Source organism: Phalacrocorax aristotelis, chromosome 4 (assembly GCF_949628215.1).
Source record: "Phalacrocorax aristotelis chromosome 4, bGulAri2.1, whole genome shotgun sequence".
NCBI classification, from domain to species: Eukaryota; Metazoa; Chordata; class Aves; order Suliformes; family Phalacrocoracidae; genus Phalacrocorax; species Phalacrocorax aristotelis.
The window spans coordinates 33109043-33136074 of NC_134279.1; the positions used below are offsets into that span (position 1 = coordinate 33109043).

Here is a 27032-nt window from a genome sequence, read left to right on the forward strand (position 1 = left end):
GGCAGCCAATCTAGTTTTACCCACATTCAGTGCTTCAGACACTAGCAAAATATCATACTATTGGGCACAGAGAAGAGGAAGATAAAAGAACATTTTAGCCCTTATTCATGTACATTCAGTGAAGTCCAAGTGGGCACAGGATCCTGCTGTTTCTCTCATGATGTAGTAACTAGGTTAGAACTGGTGCTTGGTAATAAAGACTACTCAGGAAGCATTAAAAATGAAGTCACCTGTGAGAAGCACTAATCACATTTTCATGAGTTGCAGATTTGGATACTGCTTCATAATGTATTTTATCAAACACAAGGACAGATTTGAACACAGCAGTTTGGATAATTGCTCCATCACTGCAAGTACAATTTCTGAAGTGCACTAGAAACCTGACTATTAATTGCTAAGTCACCTCAAAACATCTAGATAACCAAACCCAGGTACAGTTACTCACACAGAATATCCAGGACACTTAACTAGAATTTAGACACCAGCTGATAATTATATAATTATCACAAACATTCAAAGCAGGAGGGGCCATAACACATTTCCATTGAGGTAATCTGTGTTTTGCCTTTCTGCTCCCTCTAGAGATACAGTAGGAATCTCAAATACTTGCAGGCAATATCTTCTTTTGCTAGCATCTCACTGTTTCTGTGTCTTTTACCTCTGTTATGTCTTGACAAAGTTTCAGGTGGCCCTCTCTACACTAAATTAGTCGATTATTAACTTTGCAAATTTAGTGTTTAACTGACATATTCAGTCATTCCCGTTACCAAACTGAACACTGCAGCAGCCCATGAAATATTTTCCCTGTATTCCAACACTGGTTTTCACATAAACTGGTCTTGATTTATATTATAAATATTCTTACTGAGGTATTAGGTACTCAGAGCATCCCCACAAAATAAGCATAGCACAAGCATAAGGAAAAGGAGATTCTGCCTAAGTGTCAGCATTGGATGGATAGGAAGAAAAACCTCAGCAATACAGCACCAGCAGGCATCTTGTAAAATTATCTTAGTGCAGTATTATGTTGTTACTTGTAGGCAAGGCAAAAAAATTAAAATGAAAATTGAGAGAAAAAACTAAGAAAGTTTTGTGGTAACTGCAGTTACTCTAGCGCATGATAGGCAACGTGGAAGAAAACACAAATGCAACTATTTGACAGTTCAAGAAGCAGGCAATGAAGACTGGTATCACTATTACAGCTTTGGTAAAAACACTGGGATGGCCTTAGGCCATGAAAGCCCTTTAGCTGGCAACATGCAGTTTCATCTAATATAGTGGAACCATGAGAAAGACGCAAAGAAAGAAACGGCACAGTCAGAACAACAATCTGGAAAAAGTAAGGGGTGCAGCTCTCACTAGACTGATGCAAGCAAGCAAGGCTGCCTTGCTTTGGGCAAAAGGACAACACAGCGCTGAGGGCAAGCATAAAAATTTACACCTGCAAGGAAGAAAACTTGTAGCTGAACTTAAGAAATGAAAAACAGGCAATGTTTAGAGAAGATTCAAATAAAAGAAATTGAAGAAAACCTTTGCTCAGGAGAGTGCCCAGAGAAATGTGGTCCTGCAGGGGAAAAAAAGGGCAGTGGTAATGTTCACCCACTGAGACAGGAAAAAGCTGAAAAATTAGGCTTCTTTTAGTTATAAAGCACATATGCTAATAGCCAGGTGCAGGCAAGAGATTTTCAAAGACAGACAATTATTTTCTTCATAAATAATGGCAGAGCAGCAGAAAGGCAGGTCTGGGAGAGCCAAATGTAAGTGGGAGTCTTGTTCTACTCCATGTATGCTGTTATATTTCTAGACAGAATAAACACACATGTCTACATACAGCACAGTGCAGCTCACATCTTGAAGTTGGACAGCGTGGTCTAGGAGCTCCCAGAATCCTCTGAACTTCCTAAGTTTAATAATGTACAGTCACTTTCATTCATATCACCCTTTATGACTATCTGGCTTTAATGACTAATTTGTTCGCATTTCAAAATGTCTATCAGCAACTTTTTTTTTTTAATTTTCCTCTTTATTACTAGTAAAGGTGATATTTAGGATAGTTGTCTTTCCACACTAGCCACTACTATGAGAAGTAATGAAAGTTTTTATTGCTCTCACACATCAATTTCTACTGTTAATTCTAAGTACTGTAGCACATCAACTCTTTTTTCCTGCTGTTCTGTCTCCTAAGCCTCTTAAAGAACTTAGAGTGATTTGGAGGTCTGATCCTTTTTTCTTTCCCAGTGTGGTTATTCTAAATTCTCTCCTACATTTCAACTACCCAGGTTCATGTTCTTTTCATTGGTCTTGCAGGGCTGCATATTTCATTCAGGTCTTTTACCATGCTGCTTTGCATTTTTCTTTCTTTTTGCCTCTCACACATTGGAAAAGAAGAACCACCTAGCTGGAGAACAGGGAGGTCAGCCATAGCCACCATCTATCTTCTGAGACATAGTTCACTAGTCTATCTAGTATGTCTAAATATTTAAAGTTGTAGCTTATGCTGGAACATTTGAATAACCAGAGTTTCTATAGCAATATTAATTTCTTTAAATTGCATCAGTATCAACCATGTTCATTTGGAAAGGGTCTACTATACTGTACAGGCTAATCAAAAAACTGTTCCAAAAACGTGTCCTAAACTGCAGTTTTCACTTTTTGTGTAACTATGTAATACTAAAAACATTTTTAGTGAAACGGTGGCATCTCGTGGCAGAAATCGGTCACTGCAAAAACAGCTTTGAAACTATTCTGACAAAACACACACATTTAGTAACCTAAGCAGTTAATCTCAAGTGTCTGTTTCAGTTCATTAATTACATTCCTACAAAACTGCCATGCTTTCAGAGTTATTTTGAAAAACTTTCTTTTCCTACTTCTCATTTATAAGCAGCATTGCTCTTCTCCAGATTATACATTACTTTCAGCATCTGACAAGTGAGTTAACGCCACTCCTGGGGGAGGTGGTGACCGTCTTTGTAGGTTTGATACATATTCTCTGTATTTAGGAAATCCACCTATCCAACCCAACACCCTCAAAAAGAGCACTGCCAATCGTGCAAGAATACTCTGCTGAGCAAGTTGTTTAGGAATATGAACAGTTTCTCAGATGCTAATCTTTTCTCCTCATCTCCTGTGAAAATCTAGGATTTTCTGGCTCCTCACTCCCACCAGCCACTCAGCAGAAGCCCTCACTGCCTGCCAACAAGGAAACAGAAGCAAACAGGGTCTTAGAGGACTTACTTTCTCCTCGCAATCTGAAGAATCTTTCACACTACATAGCTTCTTCAGCATAACACATCTGGATTATGCCAGAAGACTGTCACCCAGAGCTACTACTACTCACTCGGGGTGCAGAGGAAAACTGACCAGCAATGCTGCCCTCCTCAGGGAGGCCTCAGCAATCCCCCATGGACTTGCCATCCCTTAAACTCCTGTGGTTCATTTCCTTCCAAAACTAAAAATGAATAAACATAGCCACAGAAGACTGCCTAATGTTTTTCTAGGCACACAAGAAAGTTAGGTTCAGATTTTTAATAATACGTTGTTTAGCAACTCCAATTCTTTACCTAGTATTTATTCTTCATGAGGATCATTCACTGGTAACAACCTGCTACTGTGGTGTTAAACATCAATTGCTTGTGACAACTACTTTGAAGGGGCCTGTTATGCGTTGTTACAAACAATTTCTTCCATTTTTAATTCCTTTTCCTTCCAGGGAACTCTGCTTATTCTTTTGCTTGCTGGTGTTGGGGGGGTGGGCGGGGGGGAGGGGAAGGGAAGGTGGTGGTATTAGTTTCGGGTTTGTTTTACTTCTTTTTAGACTTCACTTTTTACTAAAGAAGTTTTCATCTAGCATCCTTCTTAACGTATGAAGAGATATCCATATGCATTGGGTGGAAAGCAGGAATAACTTTACCTTCATGCACAGTAACCTTGACATAAAAGTTCTTGGTCTATGACTACAGTACAAATAAGCATGAGCAAACACTTGTGCATTTGTGGACAATATCGCTAACGGAAGTGACAGAAATGTGGATTTCATACACAACACACGAAGAAGAGACGCAAATCACCACCTACCCACCGCATACACTTCGCTTACTTCCTGTTGTTACAGTGCTGTCACCTTCCCAGTCCCTTCATTAATACAGACCTAAACAGAATTAGGTGCTACGGCATCAGTCTAGCCTAGTATTTAAATGAATGCAAAGATCTGCCTAATAGCTTGGGTCTAAAAATCCAAGTAAGGTTTACAGGCTTGAGACAAGGTTAACCAGCTTTTTAGGGCAAGAACTACATCTGCGTAATGCTCTGTATGCCTATATGAAACAGTATCTTTACGTGTCCTCACGTTCTTTCTGGCTTTGAAAAATAAGATGTTATTCACTGGTATTTGGATGTGAATTCCACAAAGCATAGAAACATGGGACAACTTTACACTTCAATAGTGCAAAGGTTTCTTCTGCTATTTAGCCAGTCTACCTCTTCATTTCTGTGCTGTATCTCTGTGTGTAATAATACAGTGTTTTAAAATAAAATTCTTTTAAAAATCAAGGTTTCTCTGTTGAAGTAAATTTTGTGTTACTGTACTACATCTGATAATTTGGCAACAACCTATAAACAAGAAAGGCAGATCTAGAAAATCTTCTCCTTCCTAAAATTAATTTGCCTCCTGCCCTCTCAGGAAGTATAAAATTAATCAGTGAATACTGATAAATCTGCACAATCTGAGACTGCTAAGAAAAGAATAATCCTGTCATTGAAGTATAGGTAATCCAATCTCCCCAGGTTACACAAAGTGAGCATGCAGGCAAGCGTTTCAGTAAACAACATCAAGTAACTCCATTTCAGTCGAGTGCTTCTAGCGAGCGCTGCTTCGGGACACTGGTACACTGGAAAATTTGCTGTCCATCAGCCGTAGATAGTGAGAGTGTGCTTAGTACTGATGCAACTTTCTCCACAAAGGAACATTTGTGAACCCAGCCACAAAGGAACGTTTGGATGATACATTCAGGCACATGGGTGAGATTGACCAAGACAAAAGACAGGTTTCACATCCTCTTGAGAAACCCCAATTTACCACCACAGCTTCCGTAAGGAGATTTCACACCAAATCAGATCCTTCCCTAGGGACCTATTCTTAAATGATCAACTAGGAACTAGTATGGCCAAATCTCACAGAGGAAGCCAATTTTAGCCTTCCTTGGCTTCTCGGGTGAGAGAGGTGGTGTTATGTTTAGTGGCAGCCAAAGCAGCACACAGACATAAAAGTTGTCTAAGTGATGCATGAGTTGTTGAGGTTTTGTATTAGCCTATAAAACTACACCAGAAGCACATGTAAATGGAAATCTAACATCAGTTTGCACCAATCGGTTTCACATCTTTGAAAAACTGCAAAAATTCTCTCTTACAAAAGGCAGTTGTGTTCACATCTGAGTCTCTCAGGAATGTGTTTGGTCATGCATCATTTTAACATAATGGCTATTACATAAACATGAAAAGGAAAAGCCCCTTCCGTTCAGCCACTCTAGGCAGGGGTAAGGAACTTGAAGCTTTTAACTTTCTATGGACAGCCATTTTCAGATGCGTACAAGATATATCCTCCTTTTTTCAGCTAGCATGTTGAATAAAGTATTTCAAACTAATAATGGCGGTAAAACTTGTTTTATTGATTCCTAAGCAAAAGAGTGGACACCATTGATGTAGATATTCAATCTTAGCATCTTCTTTATTTCCCTCACTGAAGAGCATATGTGTAAGTATAAATTACACTCCTCTTAAAATGTTTATTCTCACTGGCTACAGAAAAGCACAGACTTGTCAGTCAGTTCCTTCTACCACTGTTTCACTAGAAGATGTTTCAAAAGTACTCTCCTGCACTTATCTGATCTGTCTTAGCTTTTCCAGTCCTTGGGACCCTCAAGGGTTCTCAGAAGAGATCCTTTCCTCTCTTCTTTACCTTGTGGTCAGAGTGAGAGTGTTCAAACTTGTCACCAGTTTCAAAAGGGACCACTCAGAGCTTTCAAATGAGCCTCCTCACAGACAACTTCCTCTCTATTCAACTTCTGGTCTGAATCTCATCGCACTCATACCAGACACGAGTCTGAAACAACTAACGCAGTAACAATAAAATGTTGCCACAGACTAGCCCGCTGTATTTAACCTCAGAAACAGTCATATTGAATCTTGCTGCAGTTCCCTCTCCCAGTATTTTTCTCTCAGGCAACTCAGCAAAGCATGACAACCAGAATCTCTTCACAGAAGGCATGCAAACCTTTTCACAGTGTCACACCATGAAAAAAATACTTTTAGCATCTGTAGCTGAGCCTGTATCACATTTTGGAAGCCTAAGACAGGTTCTGCCTCAGCTCTTTATTACCATCCATTACTTGTAAAGTTGCTGCTTCTCATTATAATTACACCAATCACAGAAAAACAAAAACGTAGGCATATGGGAATAAAACTCACCATGCTGTTCATTTTTGAAGAGGATGAGCTTGCTCTCTGCTTCCGTAGGCTGTTAAGCTCTTCTGTATTTCCATCCTTTGGTTTTATGATCAGCCGACTACCTCCAGCAGTACCTTCTGAAGAGGATCTCAGTCGTTTCTCAACAAATCTGCCTTCTCGGTATGGACTGAAGCTATTGGCAAGATCAACTACAGATAGAGAAGCAATCAGCAATCACTACCGAGAATTACTCTCTACAATTATTTTCTTAATGAGAACGCGGCTTTGCTTGCAATTCTGTCACTGAAAGGCAAATGCATAAGAGATGTTCTGTAGAAAGCAGATCCTGCTTACCTAGGTAAGTGTCACCTGGGCCACCAGTTTGCTGTTCAGTCCCCAATGACCGGCACACTGAGTACACCACAGCCCAGTCCATGGCTCCTCACAGAACCCAGAGGGACCTTTGCTCCATCCTTTCCTTTCTCCCCTAGTTCTAGGACACTTCCAAAGCACTGTCCAGTAAAATCCACCAGAGAAACTATCACTGGTCCACTGCTGCCAAAATCCAGCCTGCCTTACCCTGCGTCCCGAGGCAAGTCTCGGTTTTGTAGGGCCAGGTCACAGCTTCGTTACCACTGCATAGCACAGGGATGCACACTGGTTTCAGCTTCTGCCTGGCCTTCCTAGCTCAGCTCTGCACCCACACCTTCCAAACACAGCCTGCAGGCTCAATCCCAGTCCCTAACTCCAGTTAAACAATAACACATCAGAAAAGAGGAGAAAGATTATAATTTCAGTTGTTTCAGGGCAAATTTAGACATGGGGAAAGAGAAGAGCATAATAGCATAATAAATATAACATAGAAAAATCTTATCTTCATTTGCCTTTTGTGAGAGAACAGACATTTTCCCTAAGGCTTCTCAAAAATATCTGTATCACATAAAAATATATAAAGGTATATCAAGAAATATAAGGCACATCAAACCTGCTCATACATTAATGTCACGTTCACAATGCCATCTATAATGATATCTGCTAGGAGACCAGCTATGGAAGGGAAAATTTATATTACTAAAGAAAATGCACAGAAATATTTTGCATTCACATCTGGTTTTAAATGCTGTTTGAGCAAAACCAAATGTTCAGGCCAGTCTGTTTGTAATAGATACAACTACTTATAACCATATCTTACTGAATGCCACGTAAGCTTTTTCTGTATTCGTTTCATTTCATATGGCAGGATGTGATATCTTTTTGCAATGATTCCTTTGTAATCTTGGCCAGTTTCTAATTTTAAATACACTCTTCACCACACAAGAAAAAAAAATTGCATTTGGACAGAACCATAAAACCTTAACAACTAATCATCGACTTTTATATAGCGCAGTATTAGCTCTAGTGTTTCTGTGAACATGAATCCCATTTACAAAAATCCCTCTATTACTGTTTCAACTTCATTTAGCAGCCTTCCAGAAATACAGATCAAATATAGAGCTGCCAATACATGAGTTTCAAATGCACTGTGTATTTCTAAACATCACTCCAAGCAGCTCGCTTGCTGTTCTGTGGTACACTCCAGTAAGTCAGATTCATGAGAACAAGCTTCTACAGAGATGAGCCAATGTTGCAAGGAAGACCAATTGAGTGCTCAGGACCAGCAACATACACAAATGGAGATATTTTTTTTCTCGCAATTGACTAAGGTTCTGAGCTTTCACCAGAAGGAACTTGTTTCTCTAATTTAGTGGATTACTTCAACTTTATATTGCCATGTATGTGCAAGATATCCAACCAAGCCTTGCAGTGACAAAAAATTCAAACAGCACGATTGCTTTGGATTGCTTATAAGCTACGTGCCTAGATAAATATCCAGGCAAAAAGGTGGGTATGAAGTCACATCAATTTACGCTCATTCAACTTCTAATACAAACACCATAAATGCAGTCTTGTTAACTCTCACAAAATTTGGCCCACCAGATAGAGCCTCAGGATTATGCAAGAAAGCACCAGTCTTTAGGTTGGTTTGAGAAAATTTATTGTCAGATATAGATGTCTTCTGACAGGTGTCCTTCACTCAAGGACCTCGTGCCTTTATTCATCTGTATCTCTATAGACTGGGATTTCTCGGCACAGCCTTTCCACTTCATCTTGTTAATATTTCCAAATACCTCTTCATAAGCTAACGATCCAGTGTTAAATTTAGATGGTAAATAACTCCCTCTGTTTCATAAATTACATAAGAACTTGCACAGTGTTATTTCAGGTGGAAATAGAAATAGGATCTCTCATACTCTGCCACAGAAATAACCACTCTAAGCTACTCTCTAACATCAGTTGAACAGAGCAAGAGTTAGGAAATTTTGAAACCCAGATCAATAAGACAGTATTATTTTTTTACAACCATACTGAAAGAAGGTTTAGTTCTCTCGTCATGTTTCCATCTCAAATGATGAAGCTCTCTGGCTCAAGTCCAAAACAGGTATACCTCAATAATCCCAGCCTCAGCTTTCAACAAGAGGTGAGAATCAATACTTTTTTTTAAATTCATTTTCTGCCACAGGAAAGCATAACTATGAACAGCACTGATGGGCGTTAGCAAATTGTAACATGTGAGCTCAAAACATCATTACTTTTCATTTAATTCCTACAATTTTGGGAGGAGGGCACAATTCATAACTTTTGAACTTCCTAGCTAGCACTGGCAACTCTACAAAAACACTTTATGATCAAACAATTCTTACAGAAGAACGGAGGCCAAAAAACCCCACCAAACCCAACAATGAAAAGACCACAAGACATACCTTTAGAACGGTTTGTCTCATAACCCTGTTGTGTTTTAAAGGACTGAGGTTCAGAACACGGAACAATCTTAGACTCCATTACAGGAATCGTCTCTCTTGTCTGCTTGGATGGCGTGCTTTCATCTCTGTTCCCACTCAACCCCTGTACCTTTGGAGAGAGTGTCACTGGTTCTTCTCTGCACTGTAATGCAAAGGTTTCTAAACGTGCATTTGCTGAGTTAATTTCTCCTCTGTGCCTGGTATCGTTAATATGTAGTTCATGGGCTTGCAACAATACTTTTGTTTGATTAGCAGCTGAGGTTTTGAATAAGTTATTAGATTCAACACTACATGAGCTTGCATGACTCACAGGAGATACACCAGCAGAATGGCCAGCACTTTGCACAATATCTGTTTCCCTTGCAGGAGCAGCGGCAGGATTAAAGATGATCTGAGAGGTAGAGACATTGTGGCCAAAATCCTCTGCGAGCAGTGCCCCAGTCCCGCCGCTGGGCAGAGCATCAACTTCTGAAACAGAATCCTCTGTCAGGGCAACAAAGTCAGAGGGGGTCTGGGCAGCCGTGAGGTCGGCCGAGAGCAGCGGAGACTGCAAGGAGCTTCCCATGCACTCTGTCGTCTCGGCCGAATGGGAAGGAGAGAACTCTGAAATCACAGGTTCACTTTCCACGTACGATTTAACCTCCAGCAAGCACCTGGACTGCTGCACAGAAGAAACCGAATGACTCTCCGGAACTGGTTTGGAAAATTTGTAGTGTGATGAGAAAGACTTAGGGAGAAGTTTTCGCGTGGATTGTTTGACTGAGTATCGGCTCTGCTCCTCTGCAAAGCCTGAATCATCACCCTCATTCTTCCCAGAGCTTATGCAATTTATAAAGACATTCTTATTAGCTGAGGGCTCCTTTCCCTTTTCGAAATCATCTGTCAAAGACCTTGTTATCTTCTTGCTACGCGAGCTGCCAAAGCCAACGGAATGCCTTCCTCTGCTTTTAATATGTTCCTCTAAGCTCAGTTTTTGCAAAGTGGTGGGAGAGGACTGGGCACCATTTGAGATGTTAACGTTTTGACTAGCTGAGTCAGGCTTCTGCTCACTCCCTTTCTTGTTATGGAAGCTAATAGAAGGAGTGCGGAAAATACTCCGGCGCTTGCCTGTGCTTCCTGAGCTGGAGTTAGTGCTGGATGGGGAGGAGGTGTGGACGCCAACAGCATTAGCAGAAGAAGGTGAGGAAGGAAGGGAGTCGTGTCTCCGGCTAATACTTCTCCTGAATATTGGCAACCGAGACACTAGAGTCGATCGTCTGGATCCTGAGTCCCCCATCAGGGCACAAAGTGTCCGTGGCTCTTCACAGCCAATAAACTTATCTGGGATGAGAGAAGGGGGAGAGGGGGGAGAGAGAGAGAAAGAAAATATAAATTACTCAGCCTCAAAGTCCACTTGAACAGGCTTTAACTCAGCCCAAATAGATGAGATGCCAACATCAATTTTATGTACAGCTGCGAGTTCTTGTGTATGCATTACTGAAGATTTTTAGAATTTCAAAGTGATGTTCAAAAGGCAGCGCTGAAAACCCAGCAGCTGAGCAAAGATGTGGCTCAACACATTCTACAGATAAGAGGTACAGTATTATATATATTATACAACGCAGATCACACCAGGTAACAGTATAAAATCTACATACCAAAAATATATACAAATATATCACCCAAACATCCTTGTCTTTTGAAGTTCTCGGGACAAGCCTCCTTACAAACTGTAAGCTCTCTTAGAAGAGACTTGATTTTTCATTATCTGAGTAGAATAAAACATTATTTTGTTTGTTTTCCTAAATACTCAGATTTTTTTCATGGAAGAAGAGAATAGTAATTTTCCAGCCTTCACTGAACTTTCAGTTGGATTTTTAATGCCTTTATATGCTCCTGATAAATGCTGTACATATCACCTTACAGCAGAGCAAGTGCTGGCATTGAAGTCACGCTAAAATATGCGCCACCAAAAATTCTTCCTAACTCTAGGTTCTAGGAATTTACTGACAAAATATGGGATCATGTTTCTGGATTTGAACTTTAATATTTCTTTTGAAAGCCTCTCTGAAATCCTCTTGTAACCTACTTGGTTATAATTAGTTATTCTTGCAGTTTTTTGAAATCAGTGAAAAATATTGTGTCTGTGTATGAAACTTTTTATAAATATTTAAGCTATAAAAACTGATTTTGATCAGCACAGCAGATACACAAGAAGAAAATTAATCTTTATGAAATATATACCCATTCTATCTCCTTTTTGTTCTTGTTGTAATAAACTAACACTGAAAGACAGGACCACAGAGGGAGCAGTAAAAACATGTGATATATAATCACAAGAACAAGAGAGGCTGTAGGTGTAACACACGAGTACAACTTCGTGAGCTGTAAGTGTTCAGGATATAGGAATAAAAATCAAGTGTTTAGATAAACAATGTTTGTACATCAAGTGCAAAAACATTCATTCACCTCATGAGCAATTTAATATGCATTATGAGGCTACAACAATTATCTACTAACTGTATATATTTACACAGTGAACATATGTACACACATATATAAAAATAAAAATGGGAACAGAATATTTAAGGAGTAATAAAACTACCTATATGTTATATTACTGTGAAAAAAAGGGTAACAAGTAAGTTCAGAGACTATTTCTGACTACGTACTTCCTGCGTTGTTAAGTTCGGGGATTGTTTTGTTTTAAAAAAGCTAGTACAGCTCTGGTCTGGATATGCACTGCCAAGCAGCCACAGTATTCACAAGCACCAGGAATCAATAAGCAATTTCGTAGTTTAAGATGAGAGAAACAGCTTGGGAATGGTCACTAATCCCTAGAAATCATTAGTGAGCTCCGATGACAAGCTAAAACCCGACCTAAACAATACCGAGGTCCTGCAATTGAAACACAAAGTTGAATTCAGTCTGATTGGGACAGAGCTGATAGTACAGGCACACGCAGGTTATCAGAATAACTTTACATCCACCAAACGAACCAATGCACTGACACATAAGGCAGTTTGCATTTACACCACTGTAAGAGCAAAAGCAGAGGCAACAGCACTGAGAAGCTGAGGCCCTGTGAACTCACGTAGGGGCTTATGTTGCACCAGCTGGTTTGTCTGGCCGTAACTCAGCATATTGAAATGTGCTTAGGAAAGCCGCATGCACCCCTCTCCACTCTCCCCCTACAAACCTCTCTCAGTTCTTCAACCACTTCCAGACCTATAGGGTTGGGTTTGGTTTTCTAGTACTTGCAGGCATGCTGATATGCATGGATAGGCACACACACAAAACAAGATTATTTAGAGATTGTCAGGGTTCTTCCTTATATTTTAGAGGGACATCATAACTGCTGAAAAAAAGACTTCAGAATGCAGTTTTACAACTGCAGTAGATGAGCAAAATATTTTAAAGAGACATTAAATCGCTATAGGCATTTTATACACAGACAATACATTTGCTCCCATCATTCACTCTCCTGCCCACACCTTAATTGTCAGTTCACTGGAGAACAAACCATCCTGGTTTATAATTATGAAATTCTCTGAGCTGAGAGAAGGAAGCAGAAAAAAAAATGAGCAAAAAGCATGTATTGTAACTTTTGCTGGAAATACAAAGGCTGTGTCTAAATAATAACAGACATTATTCCTAATAACTTACCTGTGAATATACACAGCCTTTGCTTTCTAGGTGGCAGCAAATTTTAATAATACATTCCCTCTAACTGCAGGTAACAAAATGGCATTTATTCAGTCATTCTTCCTTCCTTGCCTCTTGAAGGAAGAGCACAAATGTACTGTCAACATTTCTCTTATTGCCTAAGCAGCAGAAATCCCCACCCATAAAATATGAACTAACCTAGTGTTCTTTCTAGGTCTACAATAGCTATCAGAGGGCATGTCTCAAAACACGCACATACATGTACACATGCGTGTTTATGTGCATATACGAATGCTTGTGTGTACACATTTTGAATAATTTGAATATTGTGAATAGTTTATTGATATTATGAATATTATTTGCATACACAGTTTATTTTTTAATATACTTATACATATACACACATTTTGCAGTGTAAAAGTGCCAAAGCTTAGCACTGAGTTAAAGTGACAACTCTACTTGCAACACAGGGAAAAAAAAAAATATGTATTTCAAAGTATTAATACCCTCAGCTACTAATGAAATAAGATCTTTTATTAATTTTTTTACTTATTGCAGAGGAGTTATCAACTACCATATATGTCCTATTTTGAACAAAACGGGAGGTGTTTCCTTTCAGTCTCCACATAAAATGTCATTACTTGTGCTTACCACTTCATAGCAGTAACCCTTAGAGTGAAACTCACTCCAGCGACATATTCTGTACAGGACCGCTACTTTTCCATGTCTAACATCCTCATCCCTACTGGCATCATTCTTAAAAGCTGCAACAGAGGGAAAAAAAAAACCACAGCAAAAGAAAGACACCTTTGCAGTGGTATTATTCCATTAGAAATAACTCTTTCAAATTTAAACTGGACAATTCTGATCCTACACAGTCAGTCTGGGACCTAATACAAAGCTCTATTTTAAAAGAAATTATTGGGTTTTTCGAATAGTAGCAAGAAGTCAAGTAAACAATAAGGATCAAGGAAAAGTGGCAGTCTAGGAAGGCTTTCAATTAGATCAGGCTGTTTGTTTACGATAATGTTTTGCATAATTATCGCATAACGTGAACGGCCAAAAATGGTCTACACAGTATTCTGTACTGAGGTCTGAATTTTGACCAAATAAAATGTATTACAAAGTAATCGTTTGTGTAATTCTAAAATACAGTTATTGCTGAAACTACAGTGCTACAGTAGACATTCAAATTTTGCTTTTTATGGAATGGATTTTTGATGCACATTTGCACCTGGTACTACACAAGGCAACGTTTGTTATACTGAAGAAAAATAAGTAAAACTGTTTTGAAAACATTTAATTGCAGCCAGAGTAATGGTGGATTATTTCAGGATCTGCCCTTCCTTAAGAGCTTGACTACAGCTCACATTTTCTGAGCTCCTGTGCTGAAACCAATGCAAATGAGAAAGAGGCAAAGTGCAAACAAAACATTTTCCCTCTTATTAGTAATTTTTAAAGTTAATCAAATGGTAACAGTTTCCTTTCACATTGGTCTGCACCAAGATGTTGCAAAATTCAAATTAATCTAAAAAATATCTGAAAGTCATGTATTTAATTGCCAGAAAAAACAGAGGCCAAGTTTTTTTTACACTTGAGGCTTATTCTTTCACACAGGAGATCTTTGCAGGAACCATCCAGCTATACAATATTAGGCCTTTATCTTGCCTACAGCAGTTGGACAAGTATAAAATACATAAATGTACAGGGTAAGAATTATACAAGCCCTGTATTTTATATATTACTGTACCTTGTCAAAAGAAACAAATTGCTCAGCTTTCAGACAGTGAAAGTAACAGCAGAAAGAGCACCGCAAGTGTTAAAACGGCTAAAATTGACAAAACATTACACCAGTGTCTCCAGGGAAATCTACTCCAGTAATCCACCAGCTGAAAAAAAAAAACCACCCAGTACTTTTTACTTCAGTTTCTGCCAAGCCGATACTTGCACAAGTGAGCCATGCAGTGCATTCAGTGAAGAGCAACTCTCACTGCTGGTTTTGAACTCCAGTAGATGGAGCCACGGATCTACTTTTTCCACTGACTGCAAGTATGAAAAAGCAGCAGCCAGTGCCTTTTACATTTCTCATCACCTTTGAGGCAAAATTTAGGACTTGACATTATCTGTGAATTTTACCAGTATCATAACTACATGTACATACCAAAAGCTAATGTATGCTTATTCAACAGAGAACTGTAATGCATCAGCCAGTACAAACACTCCCTTTATAAATAACCAACCTACTACTACCTCTCAACACTTTTTAAATGGAAGTGTTTCCTAAAGATGAAAAGCTTTCCTAAAGATGTTCTCCTTAAAGATATATGTCCTAGAAATATTAACCATTAACTTCCATGCAAAGAACAAAACCAAATTATCTAAACTGGGAGATGACACGACACACAGTTGAAAGGCCCCAACCTTAAATCAGCACAGAACATTAATACTCGTCTGCTCCCTATGTCTCCTCACAGTACGGTTTTTAGGCTGCACTCATAGTTTAAGGCAGATGATATATTTTCTTTAGTGCTTTGAATCAGGAATCATATAATAATGCAAAACATACAGGACTAACACATGGATCTCAACCTGCGAATACACCCCATCCCTCACGTCAGCACTTCCATAGGGCAGGAGGCAAGGGCCACGTGATAGATACAGCCTCCATAGACTAGCTGTCTCCAGACTTACACAGAAATTAAATTTACCCCAGGATACTACAAATACCAAAAAACCCACATGAATATTTTAAATTGTTGGTTAGTCAACAGAAGTCCTAACGCAGCTGATGCACTTGTAAGGCACAGTCCTTTAGCCCAACAGGTAACATCGTAGCCTGTGGCTCCCACCCAAATCATTAGAATTCCATCATTCAGATTGCAGCACTATATCGTCCTCAGCATTTAAGCGTTACCGCCTTCAGTATTATTCCAATTCATTCCAATATTATTTGTGGCTCTAGTACTTTGTGCCTTGTTTTTATCTACATAGCTCCCAGAGGTCACTATGTGTGAGCAACCCTGTACACAAGCCAACATAAAAGCCTAAAATAGCAATTAAAATAGGGTTTTACATTTAAAACAAAAGCAAACACCTACATATAAATAGTCAGGGCTTTAGTTGTTATCAAAGATGATGTAACTGGATGAATAGGGCCTTACTGAAAATACTAGCAAAGCCAAATGCCTGTACAATAGAAGGTACCAGCCAAGAAAGGTGGGATTGTTGATACTGAAGCAATTTGTTTTTGCAAATGAAACAAGCAAAATTCCTTCTAATACTTAACAACTCCATTTGCTTTTGTGACTAATGCTCTTCCCTTCTCTTTCCTTGTGTGTGTAACCCTTGCAGCGCAGTACAGAGCTCAAGAATGTATTTTGTGGAACAGTGGCCACAGCCGTATTCATGGTGCAAAATTTTATAATCTACTACCATGTCTGCACTTGCTTGGAGTTTAATTTTTCTTAACGTCTTTATAAACAATAAAATACTCAACACAGGGAGCTAGACCTTGAGAAAATGTGTGTCTACACATGCATGCACATACAACTTCACATGCTTTTTCCCCTCTGTACTGAAAACTGATTAGGCAAAATAGCTCATATATATATCTGGAAATAGATTTTATGTATCTGGAAAAAAGAACACAGAATCCAAGCACTAAGGTATCCTAAGGCAAGACATGAGATTTCTTTCAGTTTCCTGTGTCCTGCAGTCCAGGCCTATCTTTATTTTCAAATGCTTCCATGCTTTCAGGAAATCAGAGGGGAAGCAGGCAGATAGATTTGCAATAAGTAAATTTTAAGCCACACACACATCAAAACCTCATCTCCCATTCTGAGTGCTCTTTGACTGGTACAACTTGAAGACAGCTGTTTCACAAGTCTGTAACTGCTATTTCCCAGTGCTAGGATGAAATTAGAAGTGTAACAAATATTCAAAGAAAACTGGAGATAAGTTAACTATATATCCTCTTTTGACTTTAAATTAGCCAGAAGACTAATGTTAGCATGAGACAGGTCACATGCAACTCATTCTTGCATTCATTATCCCTGGGTATGTAAATTCATCCCACTTGTACCAGGTGAACTGCAAGTTTACTAAGAGAGAACCAGGGAAATTGGTCTCTAGAAACCTAAAGGCCACAGTTCTCTCCTACCTACATTTAAATCATCCCCTACTTCAAATGCCTCTGTATCACACCAAAGGTTAATCTCAAAGCACCTCCATATAATATACAAAATATCAGGACAGAATAGACCAATCTTAGCTGTAGTCTTCACATACAGCCAGCAGCCAGTTACTCTTCAGTAAGAGCTGGGACCATCTACTGCAAAAAGTTGACTGTATGAAGAAGATAACCAACTTTCACCTATGCCACAATCGGACACAGACAGGTCAGAAACAAGGCAAGGACCATACCACAGCGAAGCAGCAGTCACATTCACATGACTGGGTTTTGGTGTGTTGTATTGGTTATTTTTAACAGAGGAGAAACCGTGTGTCTCATCTCGTCACTTACCTGGATTCTGGAGAAGCATACAATACATTTCTTACAACATCTGGTTTTCACAATACTTATAGTTTAATTAGAAACAGTTACAAGTATAAATAATAACCTGGAGATAGAAGTATGGAAAGGTATATGCTTGCTTTGCAATTCAAATGTCATGGCACCCGCTCCCCTGACTACATTTCCCAAATGAGTCTGTAAGCGATGAATTATTCACTTGTTAAAAGTGAAGTGGACTTACACAGGTTCCTGAGTGCACATGGAAATTATACCATAGTGGGACAAGAAGATATTGACTAATGCTGAGACATCTTTGAGGGACACAGTGATGGCAGTCTGGTGACTGGGTAGAATTCAAGAGAATCAAATGGCATCCTTATTCCCTCACATCTTTCCCTCCTCTTACCCTGACTCACGATGCACATGATAGCATTTTTATGATGCTTAGAGACAGCAGAAAATCACGTTCAATTAAGGCTTTAAGGAAACTAATTATGTTTGGACTTCACACTAAATACTGGGATTTAGTCATGAACATGGGATGTGTTCATTTACAGACAGCGATTTGACTTTCAGCTGTATCTTAGTTTAAACAAAAAGGAAAAGCAACCTAGAAAGAATCAAGGATCATCTTTTTATTTCATGCAGGAAAATAGGTGTAACATGCCCTCTAGCACACTGACTCATTTGCACACTGGAAAACAGCAGAGCTAGCATTTACCTCAGCCCAGGACATTTAGAGAGGGAGAGACTTCTTGCCAGCTGTTTGCTCTGGAATTTGAGCGGAACAGATCACCGCAGCGCAAGCTTACTAGTATTCTCATGAGGAAAATACCAGGAATAACATGGCCCTAGCTCTATACCCCACGGTGCACTGTTCACTGCATAAAAATCTATTGGTAGCATGAAGCAAAGCACCCACCAATATTGGCTACAACTCCTGCAGGCATTCAAAGCATCTCTACCCGCTCCCCCACAAAAATCCACAATTTCCTTAAAATATTCTGCTGGCTCACAAGATGTCATAAGCGTCTCTAAAGCATGATCCGGCTGATTTGCACAGTCAGTAGTGAATTCTGCTACAATTTCTAGACATTCTGCTTTAATGTGCTCCTTCTAAAATCTGTCTTTCGGTGTATTACAATCGCATACCTCTTACTCTCTTCACGCAACCGCTTCAAAACTGTCTCAGCACTACATGCTCCCAGCAGAACTGTGAGTCTTTGTTCTGTGCTCTCCCGTGTCTATTCCTCTTATCTTCCAGAATCACAACTTGAGTGTCATCAGCAATTTATTTTTTATGCTAAAGCTTCCTGCATGTTTTCCAGTCTGGCTGATTTTCAGTCTCAAGTGCTGCCTGCTTCTGCTGTGTATGCGGCAACCACAGTGACAACAAGGGCAGGGGTCATTTATTACCTCTGTCACCGGCTGACCATGTGACTTTAACTGCATTAAAACGGACCAAATCCTCATCTGTTGTAAATTCATGGGGCTCCACTGACGTGAATCATGCTGATTTAAACCATTTGGCCTTTCATCCCTATAAGCCTCAGTCATCCCATCTGTAATTCTTCTTTAATTCTCACAAAAGCAACACTTGGACCTGTATGATCTAATCACTCCTAGTACACAGACTCCCAATTTAAGTGACTGGAAGCAGGATTTTGTCTACACCCTTTTTTAAGCTGACCAAGTACAGAATCCCTTAATGGATTATAATGAAAATTGATAAGACCCCAACAAATTAATTATGCGGTTCGGAAGATTCATGCACCCATGTTCCATTCCTACTTCTACCTGTCTGCTTAGAGCCACTGTTGGAAAACAGAGTACTGAGATAGAGGGACCCATGGCCCACCTTAACATCCTCATCATGAAAAGGACTGGGCAATAAGAACTCTTCCATGGGATCCAGATATGTGAAAGAAGTTTTAAAATAAAATAAATCAATGTGGCTAATTGCATTCATGAAAGCAAACCGTGAAAGCTTTGCCTAACGTTAGGCAGGCTAATTTATAGATTGGTCTTTGATTAATAATAAGGTAATTGCAGTACATCACTGCAGCAGCTGTTGACTATGCTACCATGAAATAATATCTCATTAACAGCAACAGGAGCAAGAATGCTCTTTTCCAAATTCCCCTAAACTCAGAAGACAACAACAATTCCCAACTCATGCCTTGAAAGAAGTCTGGTGGTGCAAAACGGACTGATAATCCTCAGACTCACTGTTCTGGGCAAGGTACTCACAGCTTAGCAAACCCTAATGAAAGGGAACAACATGATTCCTGTTCCCTGCAGGTTTTACCACACATAAGATGCATGCCTCATGAGGCAGAATATCAAATACATTCATAATTACAATCCCCAATATTGCCTAGTTTTATTATTTTAATTATGAAGAAACAAAAGCAATTAGTTTGCACGTTAATGTATTCTACTGGACCCCGCTTATAAGAGCAGCACATTTTTAGGAATCAATCGTACATTTAGAAATAAATCATAATACTTATCACCTTCTACTTAATAATTCCATGAATCTTAGCAAAGACTTGGGCAATACCCCTTTTGCTATATTGAAAACAATTATTTCTAGATTAGATTTATCAGACTCACGTCAATCTACCCTCTTACTAATAAAAACAATGAAAGAGAAGAAAACTCAAGACAACCGAGTATATTCAAATACTCAAATTCTGATTGCAAGTTGGCAATCAAACATTAAAACACATTAGCTCACATTTCTGAGGCAACGAGTATAGCACTTTAGGAAAATCAAGTACCATAGCAGTAATGCCCAGAACCACATACACCAAGTTTACATACATAGTAAAACCCTCCATTTTGTTTTGAAAAGTGAAGGTTAAGATTGTCTAAGCTTAAAACCGAAGCCCACAAAGCAAGCACAGAAAGACACCAGCTTGCAAACTCAGAGCTGCCTAGCCAGAAGAAAAAAAAACAGCACGGTAGTTCACAGGAGTCCTAGAAAAATAAACACTGGATTTAATTTGCTTTCCTCTGGATTTAGAAACCCAGCTCTCTGGAAATTCACAGCTTGTAGTCACAAAAGAACACAGACTTCTGTTAATGTTCGGATTCAAACCAAAGTTCAACACAGAAAAGTCCACAAAAAGATGGGGTAAATGGAAGCTGTGATATACCAAGCACTAAATAAATACCCAGATGTTATGTGGAAGAGCAAGGCTGTTTGAAGCCATTAGCTGTGTTCCCCCTACTTAGGAATGATCGGCTCTGTGACCAAGGGACCCATGAGAACCTATCCCTCTTATCTAATGCCCTCTTGGGCGTTGTAGTTTTGTCCTGTAAAAGCAGCTTGAGACAACTAGATGGAAGGTTGCAGAAAAGTATTGCTGCATTATCAGAGAATTATGATGTATTATACCAGAAATATTTTTATCTAATAGGTATTTTAACTTCATGTGTAGCCAGTCCACAGTTACTGTCAAAACCTGGTTTCACACTGGCTAGTACTATTTGGGAATCAAATACTAAATGTGATTCCCAAAACAAACACACTTCTCCTAGGCGTCCACATTAATACAAAAGCTGTTGTAGCAAGAAAAGGTGAAGGAGACACATAGCATTGAAAAGCAACCCACTGGGAATAATAATGGGCAAGGAGAAATAATGATTACATTAAGGGAGAGTATTCCAGAAAAGGAAAGCTGTATGGTGGCTGCTACGAACAAATGACTAAGTTTGTTCCGTTCAGCTTGCTCGAGAAACAAGAACGTGTACACATAGGCCCAAAAGTGGGTGAAAACAACTCTTTCAGTTGAGATATTCAATTAATAATCTTTTACGACTGCCTTTTGTTCTAAAGTGTATTGCCTTACCATATTGCCTCTCACAACCAAGGGAATTACCTGTTACTTGAATCTCCCTTCACCACCATTTCCAAGAGTTTCAAACAACTATCTCCAAAACTGGTCAGAGCAGGTGACAGCTAATCTTATTAGGTAATGCTTTTCCTGTACGTTCCTGGATGTGTCTGGTGTGCCTTCTCATTGTTAACCAAAACAAAGCCGTACAGCTTCAAAGGGTCTGCAATCAGACTCCATCATTATGGCCAAGATGGTATCATGTGCTCCCCTCTATCAAAGGTAACTCTCAAAGCTAGTCTAATGTTCAGAAAGATCAGGGACACTTGAAGGCATTTTTATAAAAGCTAGTGTTTTAAGTCAGTCCTCAAAGTTCAATCAAAAACATTAGCTTCTTAGCAGGGTGCAATCCATTTGTACTCTACCTTCTGGTTGGGATGACAGAGAGCGCAGATGACTACGCCATGCATACAAGTTTGATAGAAGGACAAATTGCTGTTTCTTTACAGCACGTTCCCTCACATCTAAGAAACACAGATCTGTAGCCTGCATTTTGCCTCCAACAAATTTAAGTATATTGAGAAGTTCAGTGAATAAAGAGAGAGAACTGGTGAGCAAGGATGGCAATAGCAACAGAGAAATAAATGATCACAGAACTAATCTATCATGTCAATTCAGAGCGGGCAGTTTGGAGACCTATCTCAAAGCAGAGGAATATACAGAACAGGCAAGGCAGCATCCTAACAGGAGAGATGCCTGTTGAAATATAGAACGGCTCAGAAACTCAAGAAATTCAACTCTGCTCTCAACCTACAACGGAGATGAATGCCTAGAACAGACAGTTAAAGAAGAAACAGCTGGAAAATGCAAAATAAAGAGTTAATAAGAGACAAAGTTGGGGGAAAAAAAAAAAAGATTACTTTGGTGATAAAACCATGTCCGAACAAGGAAGAGTCCAAAGTCATCCTGATTTTTTTTTTTAATTCCACTGAAAGATATAGCACAGGAAGATTTACTGATCCTTATTGATTAATGACATTATCTCAGAGACAAACTCAACTGAAACTTACAAAAAGGAGTTTCTGAACAAGCATGCTACAAGGTTCAATTTTTCTTGAGCTAACTCATAGATGCTAACTAATTCAATTCTGCCAAGCACTTAAGCACATGCTTGACTTTAAGAATGAGAATAACCTCATCCCTATTCAGTAAAACACTTAAAAGCACACACTTAACTTTCAAAACATGAATGGTCCCATTGACTTCAATGGGACATAAGCACAATGCTGAGTGCTTTGCTGGATCAGTGCACAAGGATATAATTTAGCCCCCCCAAGCCCCCCTTCACCGAATGAGTTGGGCATCCTGTGACTCACCATTTCATAATAAAAGACAGAACAGTAAAACAAACTTTAAAGGGTAAAAATAACTATATAGCACCTGTAAAGCAAACTTCCCTATTCTGAATGCTTTTTAGGGTTAGTGTAAAAGCTGAAATGAATTCTCAGTATATTTTATACAGTACTAACAAATGAATATCTTATTTTCCTAAATTTATGCACAAGTCTAACTGCTATGCAGGCATAATTAAGATCTAAGAAATGCAAAACAAAGATACCATATGGTTCTCAGTTCCAAAAATCGGACACATAAAAGCAGATTTCACACACTTGCGTGTGAACAGAGAACTCTGATTAAAAGACAGCTAAATACAGCAGGTCTCCATGCTTTCCCGCGTTTTCTTTTTAAACACAGCTATAAATGCATAAAAGAGGTGTCAAAAAAAAAAAAAGAGTCTGGGTATTTCCCAATTACCTCAATCACTCTTAATAAGTAAACAGTTTGCACAATCATTAAAGGTTAATAATTTCAGGTAAAAAAATCAATTCAGAAGCACATATTACTCCATTTCTGCATATGTATTTATGAGATACCAACATTTGTATATCACAGACCTCTGACTCTGTACGGATCTGAAGTTTTGCTGATTTAGTTATGCGCTTTTGCAACAAGTGAGGTAAGTAGTTTTGCACATTGTTCATTTTACATATGCATATTTTGGCTGCATTAGTAGCACTGGTGAGTCTGAAGAAAGTTGAAGGGAGAAGATATTATTAAACAGGAGGGAAAATTCAGGAAACTAAGCAGTATGTTCTCATTTACTTCGTAAGCACTAACTACTAAGTAACTACAAGCCCACAGCTAAAAGTATTGCACAGCTTTCAGTTTTATCTCACAATACTGTCCACTCCTGACTTACTCCATCACACCCAAGCGCTACAATATTAAATAGCAGTACTGCTTCCATACTTTCAAAGTGGCCTACAAATATCAGAAAGCATGCTGTGAACACAAACGTACAGTCTGTCAGCTGTGACATAAGCAGTTATTCAAGACCCATCCTTCCTCCATGGCCCTCAAGTGATCAGATAACAAAACTCATACTCCCAACAATAAATATCATTCCTATTGCCACTTGTATTACAAACACTGGTCCTTTCCATTATAAGGGCTTGCTTTTACATATTCAAAAATTTTAGCTTATTCTGTTTAGATATATCTGCTTCAAAGTGGCAAATGTCAGTCACAAAGCTTTGCGGCACCTGAAAGCGAAGCCAGCAACTGATTCATTAGAGTCAATAGTTCAACATCCAAGTGGATAGCAGTAACGAGTCACATCCCTCAAGGGTCTGTATAGGGACCAATGCTATTCAGTGCACCCTCAGTAAGTTTGCAGATGACACCAAGCTGGGTGGAAGTATCGATCTGCTGGAAGGCAGGAAGGCCTTACAGAGGGACCTGGACAGGCTGGATCGTTGCGCCAGAGCCAACGGTATGAGATTCAACAAGGCTACGTGCCAGGTCCTGCACTTGGGTCACAACAACCCCATGCAACGCTACAGGCTTGGGAGTGGCTGGAGAGCTGCCTGGTGGAAAAGGCCCTGGAGGTGTTGGTCAACAGCTGGCTGAACATGAGCCAGCAGTGTGCCCAGGCGGCCAAGGTGGCCAACAGCATCCTGGCTTTTATCAGGAATGGTGTGGCCAGAAGGAGCAGGGAAGCGATAGTGCCCCTGTACTTGGCACTGGTGAGCCCACACCTTGAGTACTGTGTTCAGTTTTGGGCCCATCACTACAAGAAGGACATCAAGGTACGTGTCCACAGAAGGGCAAAGTTGCTGAAGGGTCTAGAAAACAAGTCTTATGAGGAGCAGCTGAGGGAGCTGGGGTTGTTTAGTTTGGAGAAGAGGACGCTGAGGGGAGACCTTCTCGCCCCCTACAACTACCTGAAAGGAGGTCGTAGCAAGGCGGGGGTCGGTCTCTTCTCCCTAGTAACAAGCGATAGGACAAGAGGAAATGGCCTCAAGCTGCACCAGGGGAGGTTTAGGTTGGACATTAGGAAAAACTTCTTCAACGAAAGGGTTGTCAAATATTGGAACAGGCTGCCCAGGGAGATGGTGGAGTCTCCATCCCTGGAAGAAGGGTAGACGTGGTGCTTGAGGATATGGTGTAGTGGTAGACTTGGCAGTGATAGGTTAGCGGTTGGACTCGATCTTCAGGGTCTTTTCCAACCTTAACGATTCTATGATTTTATCTTCATCAACGACATAGCACACCTTCAGCAAGTTTGCTGATGACACCAAGCGGAGCAGTGCAGTTGATAAGCTAGAGGGAAGGGATGCCATCCAGAGGGACCCTGACAGGCTTGAGGAGTGGGCCCATGCAAACTTCATGAAGTTCAACAAGGCCAAGTGCAAGGTCCTGCACCTGGGCTGGGGCAATCACCGATATCAGTACAGGCAGGGGGATGAATGGATTAATGGCAGCCCTGCAGAGAAGGACTTGGGGATACTAGTGGATGGAACATTGGACAGAGGAGGGCTGGAAGACCTCTGCTATGAGGAAAGGCTGAGAGAGTTGGGGTTGCTCAGCCTGGAGAAGAGAAGGCTCTGGGCAGACCTTACTGCAGCCTTTCAATACTTAAAGGAGGGCAGTAAGTAAGACAGAGAGACTTTTCACCAGGGTTTGTAGTGACAGCACAAGGAACAACAGTTTTAAACTGAAAGAGGGTAGGTTTAGATTGGACCTAAGGGAAAAACTGCTTATCATGAGAGTAGTGAGACACTGGAACAGGTTGCCCAGAGAAGCTGTGGATGTCCCATCATTGGAAGTGTTCAAGGTCAGTTTGGACTGAACTTTGAGCAACCTGATCTAGTGAAAGATGTTCCTGCCCATGGCAGGGGGTTTGAACTAGATAGTCTTTAAAGGTCCCTTCCAACCCAAACTATTCTATGATTCTGTGACTCTGCCCCAATTCCCAGAGCTGCAAAGGAGTGTGGAAAGGCATCTAAAACCTGTCAGCTGCACAAAACGTGCTCTAACTCCACAAACCAAGAGACCCTGTCTGCTAGCGTCAAAATTAAATTCCAGGTGACCCACCAAGGTACCCCAAAACTGATTTTGAGACATGTGCTCTGGAAAAGTCTCTTAATGAGCAACCTAAAAATGAAAATAAACCAGTGACATGATTCAGACTCTGCACACTAGGAAGGAAAGCATCTTCTGTTTAGAAGAACTGCTTAACACAGCTGCTGAATCAGGCCCTCCTACACCATAGCACAACACGTGAATGTATTCCCAAATCATAGCACATTTATAGCTGAATACAAAAACATCTGATCTCCATATATTCTAATTTTCAGGTACTCCTTGATCTTTTTGTTTGTTACATAATGAAGTTTTCAAACTGGCACAAAGTAAGTTGAAAGCCGGAAGAGGAATACTTAAGCTACTGTTATTACCCACTTCTGTCAATAAGAACTCTTAGTTAATACCCAAAGTGAGTATACTTGCTCAACAGTGCATCTCTTTGCATATTTGCAGCTCTCCTTGTGTTTTCATGAACTTATTTTCCAGAAATGGAATGTGTTCTTTGATTACTCTTCTTCAGAAGAAAAAAAAAAGAATAAATTAACAAGTTATAGAGCATTTTGGTTAGGTAAACACGAACAGAGAATGTTCGGTTAGTAGATGTAAACAGCAACGAAAATTCAAAAGAATAACATCAGCTGAATTCCAACAGCGGTAGTCAGATTAAGCAAACTTATTCTGAAACTTTGAAGCAACCTTCTGAATTCCAGTGTAGTACACCTACTTGTTATTCTTGTGAGGATATGCATAAATGGCATAACCAAGATATGGATAGCAGGAATCAGGAGCAAGCACACACTGCCTAGATGTCTCACCAGGATAGTGATTATATCTATACTTAGCCTAGTAGCTCTCAGTAGTCCTGTCAACTGCATGTGTTAGACAATAAGCAGTCGTTCTGCACTTGTAAATCACACATTTAAGCAAGTACCCTGCTTGCAGACTCCTTGCACACTGTAAGAACACTGTTTAAAATGTTTCATGGAGAGGAGTTACAGTTGACAGAAGGGAAACATTTGGAAGTAATGAAGGAGAGCTCTGTTGCTGGACAGCAAACTGCCAGCTTCAGAGCAAGCAAACCAACCTCTCTGCTTTAGCAGAGGAGGATGTATTTTGTATGAAATTTCTAGAACTTAAGTGTTACCAAGAAATTAAACGAGTGACAGCACCGGGCCATCTGCCAGCTTGGATGAGATATTAAAAAACATCTGACACACAGCAGTCTTAACTAGTCGGTCTTACTGAGATCTTCTGAAAAAGAAAAAAAAAAAATCACAATTCCGTGTAGAGGGAAAATAAGTACTTCTAAAGATCTACCAT

The 27032-nt window shown here is 39.8% G+C and overlaps 1 protein-coding gene across 6 annotated transcripts in view; it reads right to left on the reverse strand.

Moving 5' to 3' along the window:
- Nucleotides 1–27032, reverse strand: part of CCSER1 (coiled-coil serine rich protein 1) — a 735398-nt gene that overhangs the window by 652763 nt on the left and 55603 nt on the right. For 5 of the 6 annotated variants that reach the window (XM_075090839.1, XM_075090838.1, XM_075090841.1 and 2 more), the window contains exons 2-3: nucleotides 9246–10604; nucleotides 6466–6653 (exon numbers count right to left, since the gene is read on the reverse strand). In XM_075090839.1, coding sequence (XP_074946940.1) covers nucleotides 6466–6653; nucleotides 9246–10560 — 1503 coding nt within the window. In that variant the 5' untranslated portion in view covers nucleotides 10561–10604. Of the gene's footprint in view, nucleotides 1–6465; nucleotides 6654–9245; nucleotides 10605–10734; nucleotides 10862–27032 lie in introns of those variants that run through there. The other variant, XM_075090840.1, reaches the window with a different exon arrangement.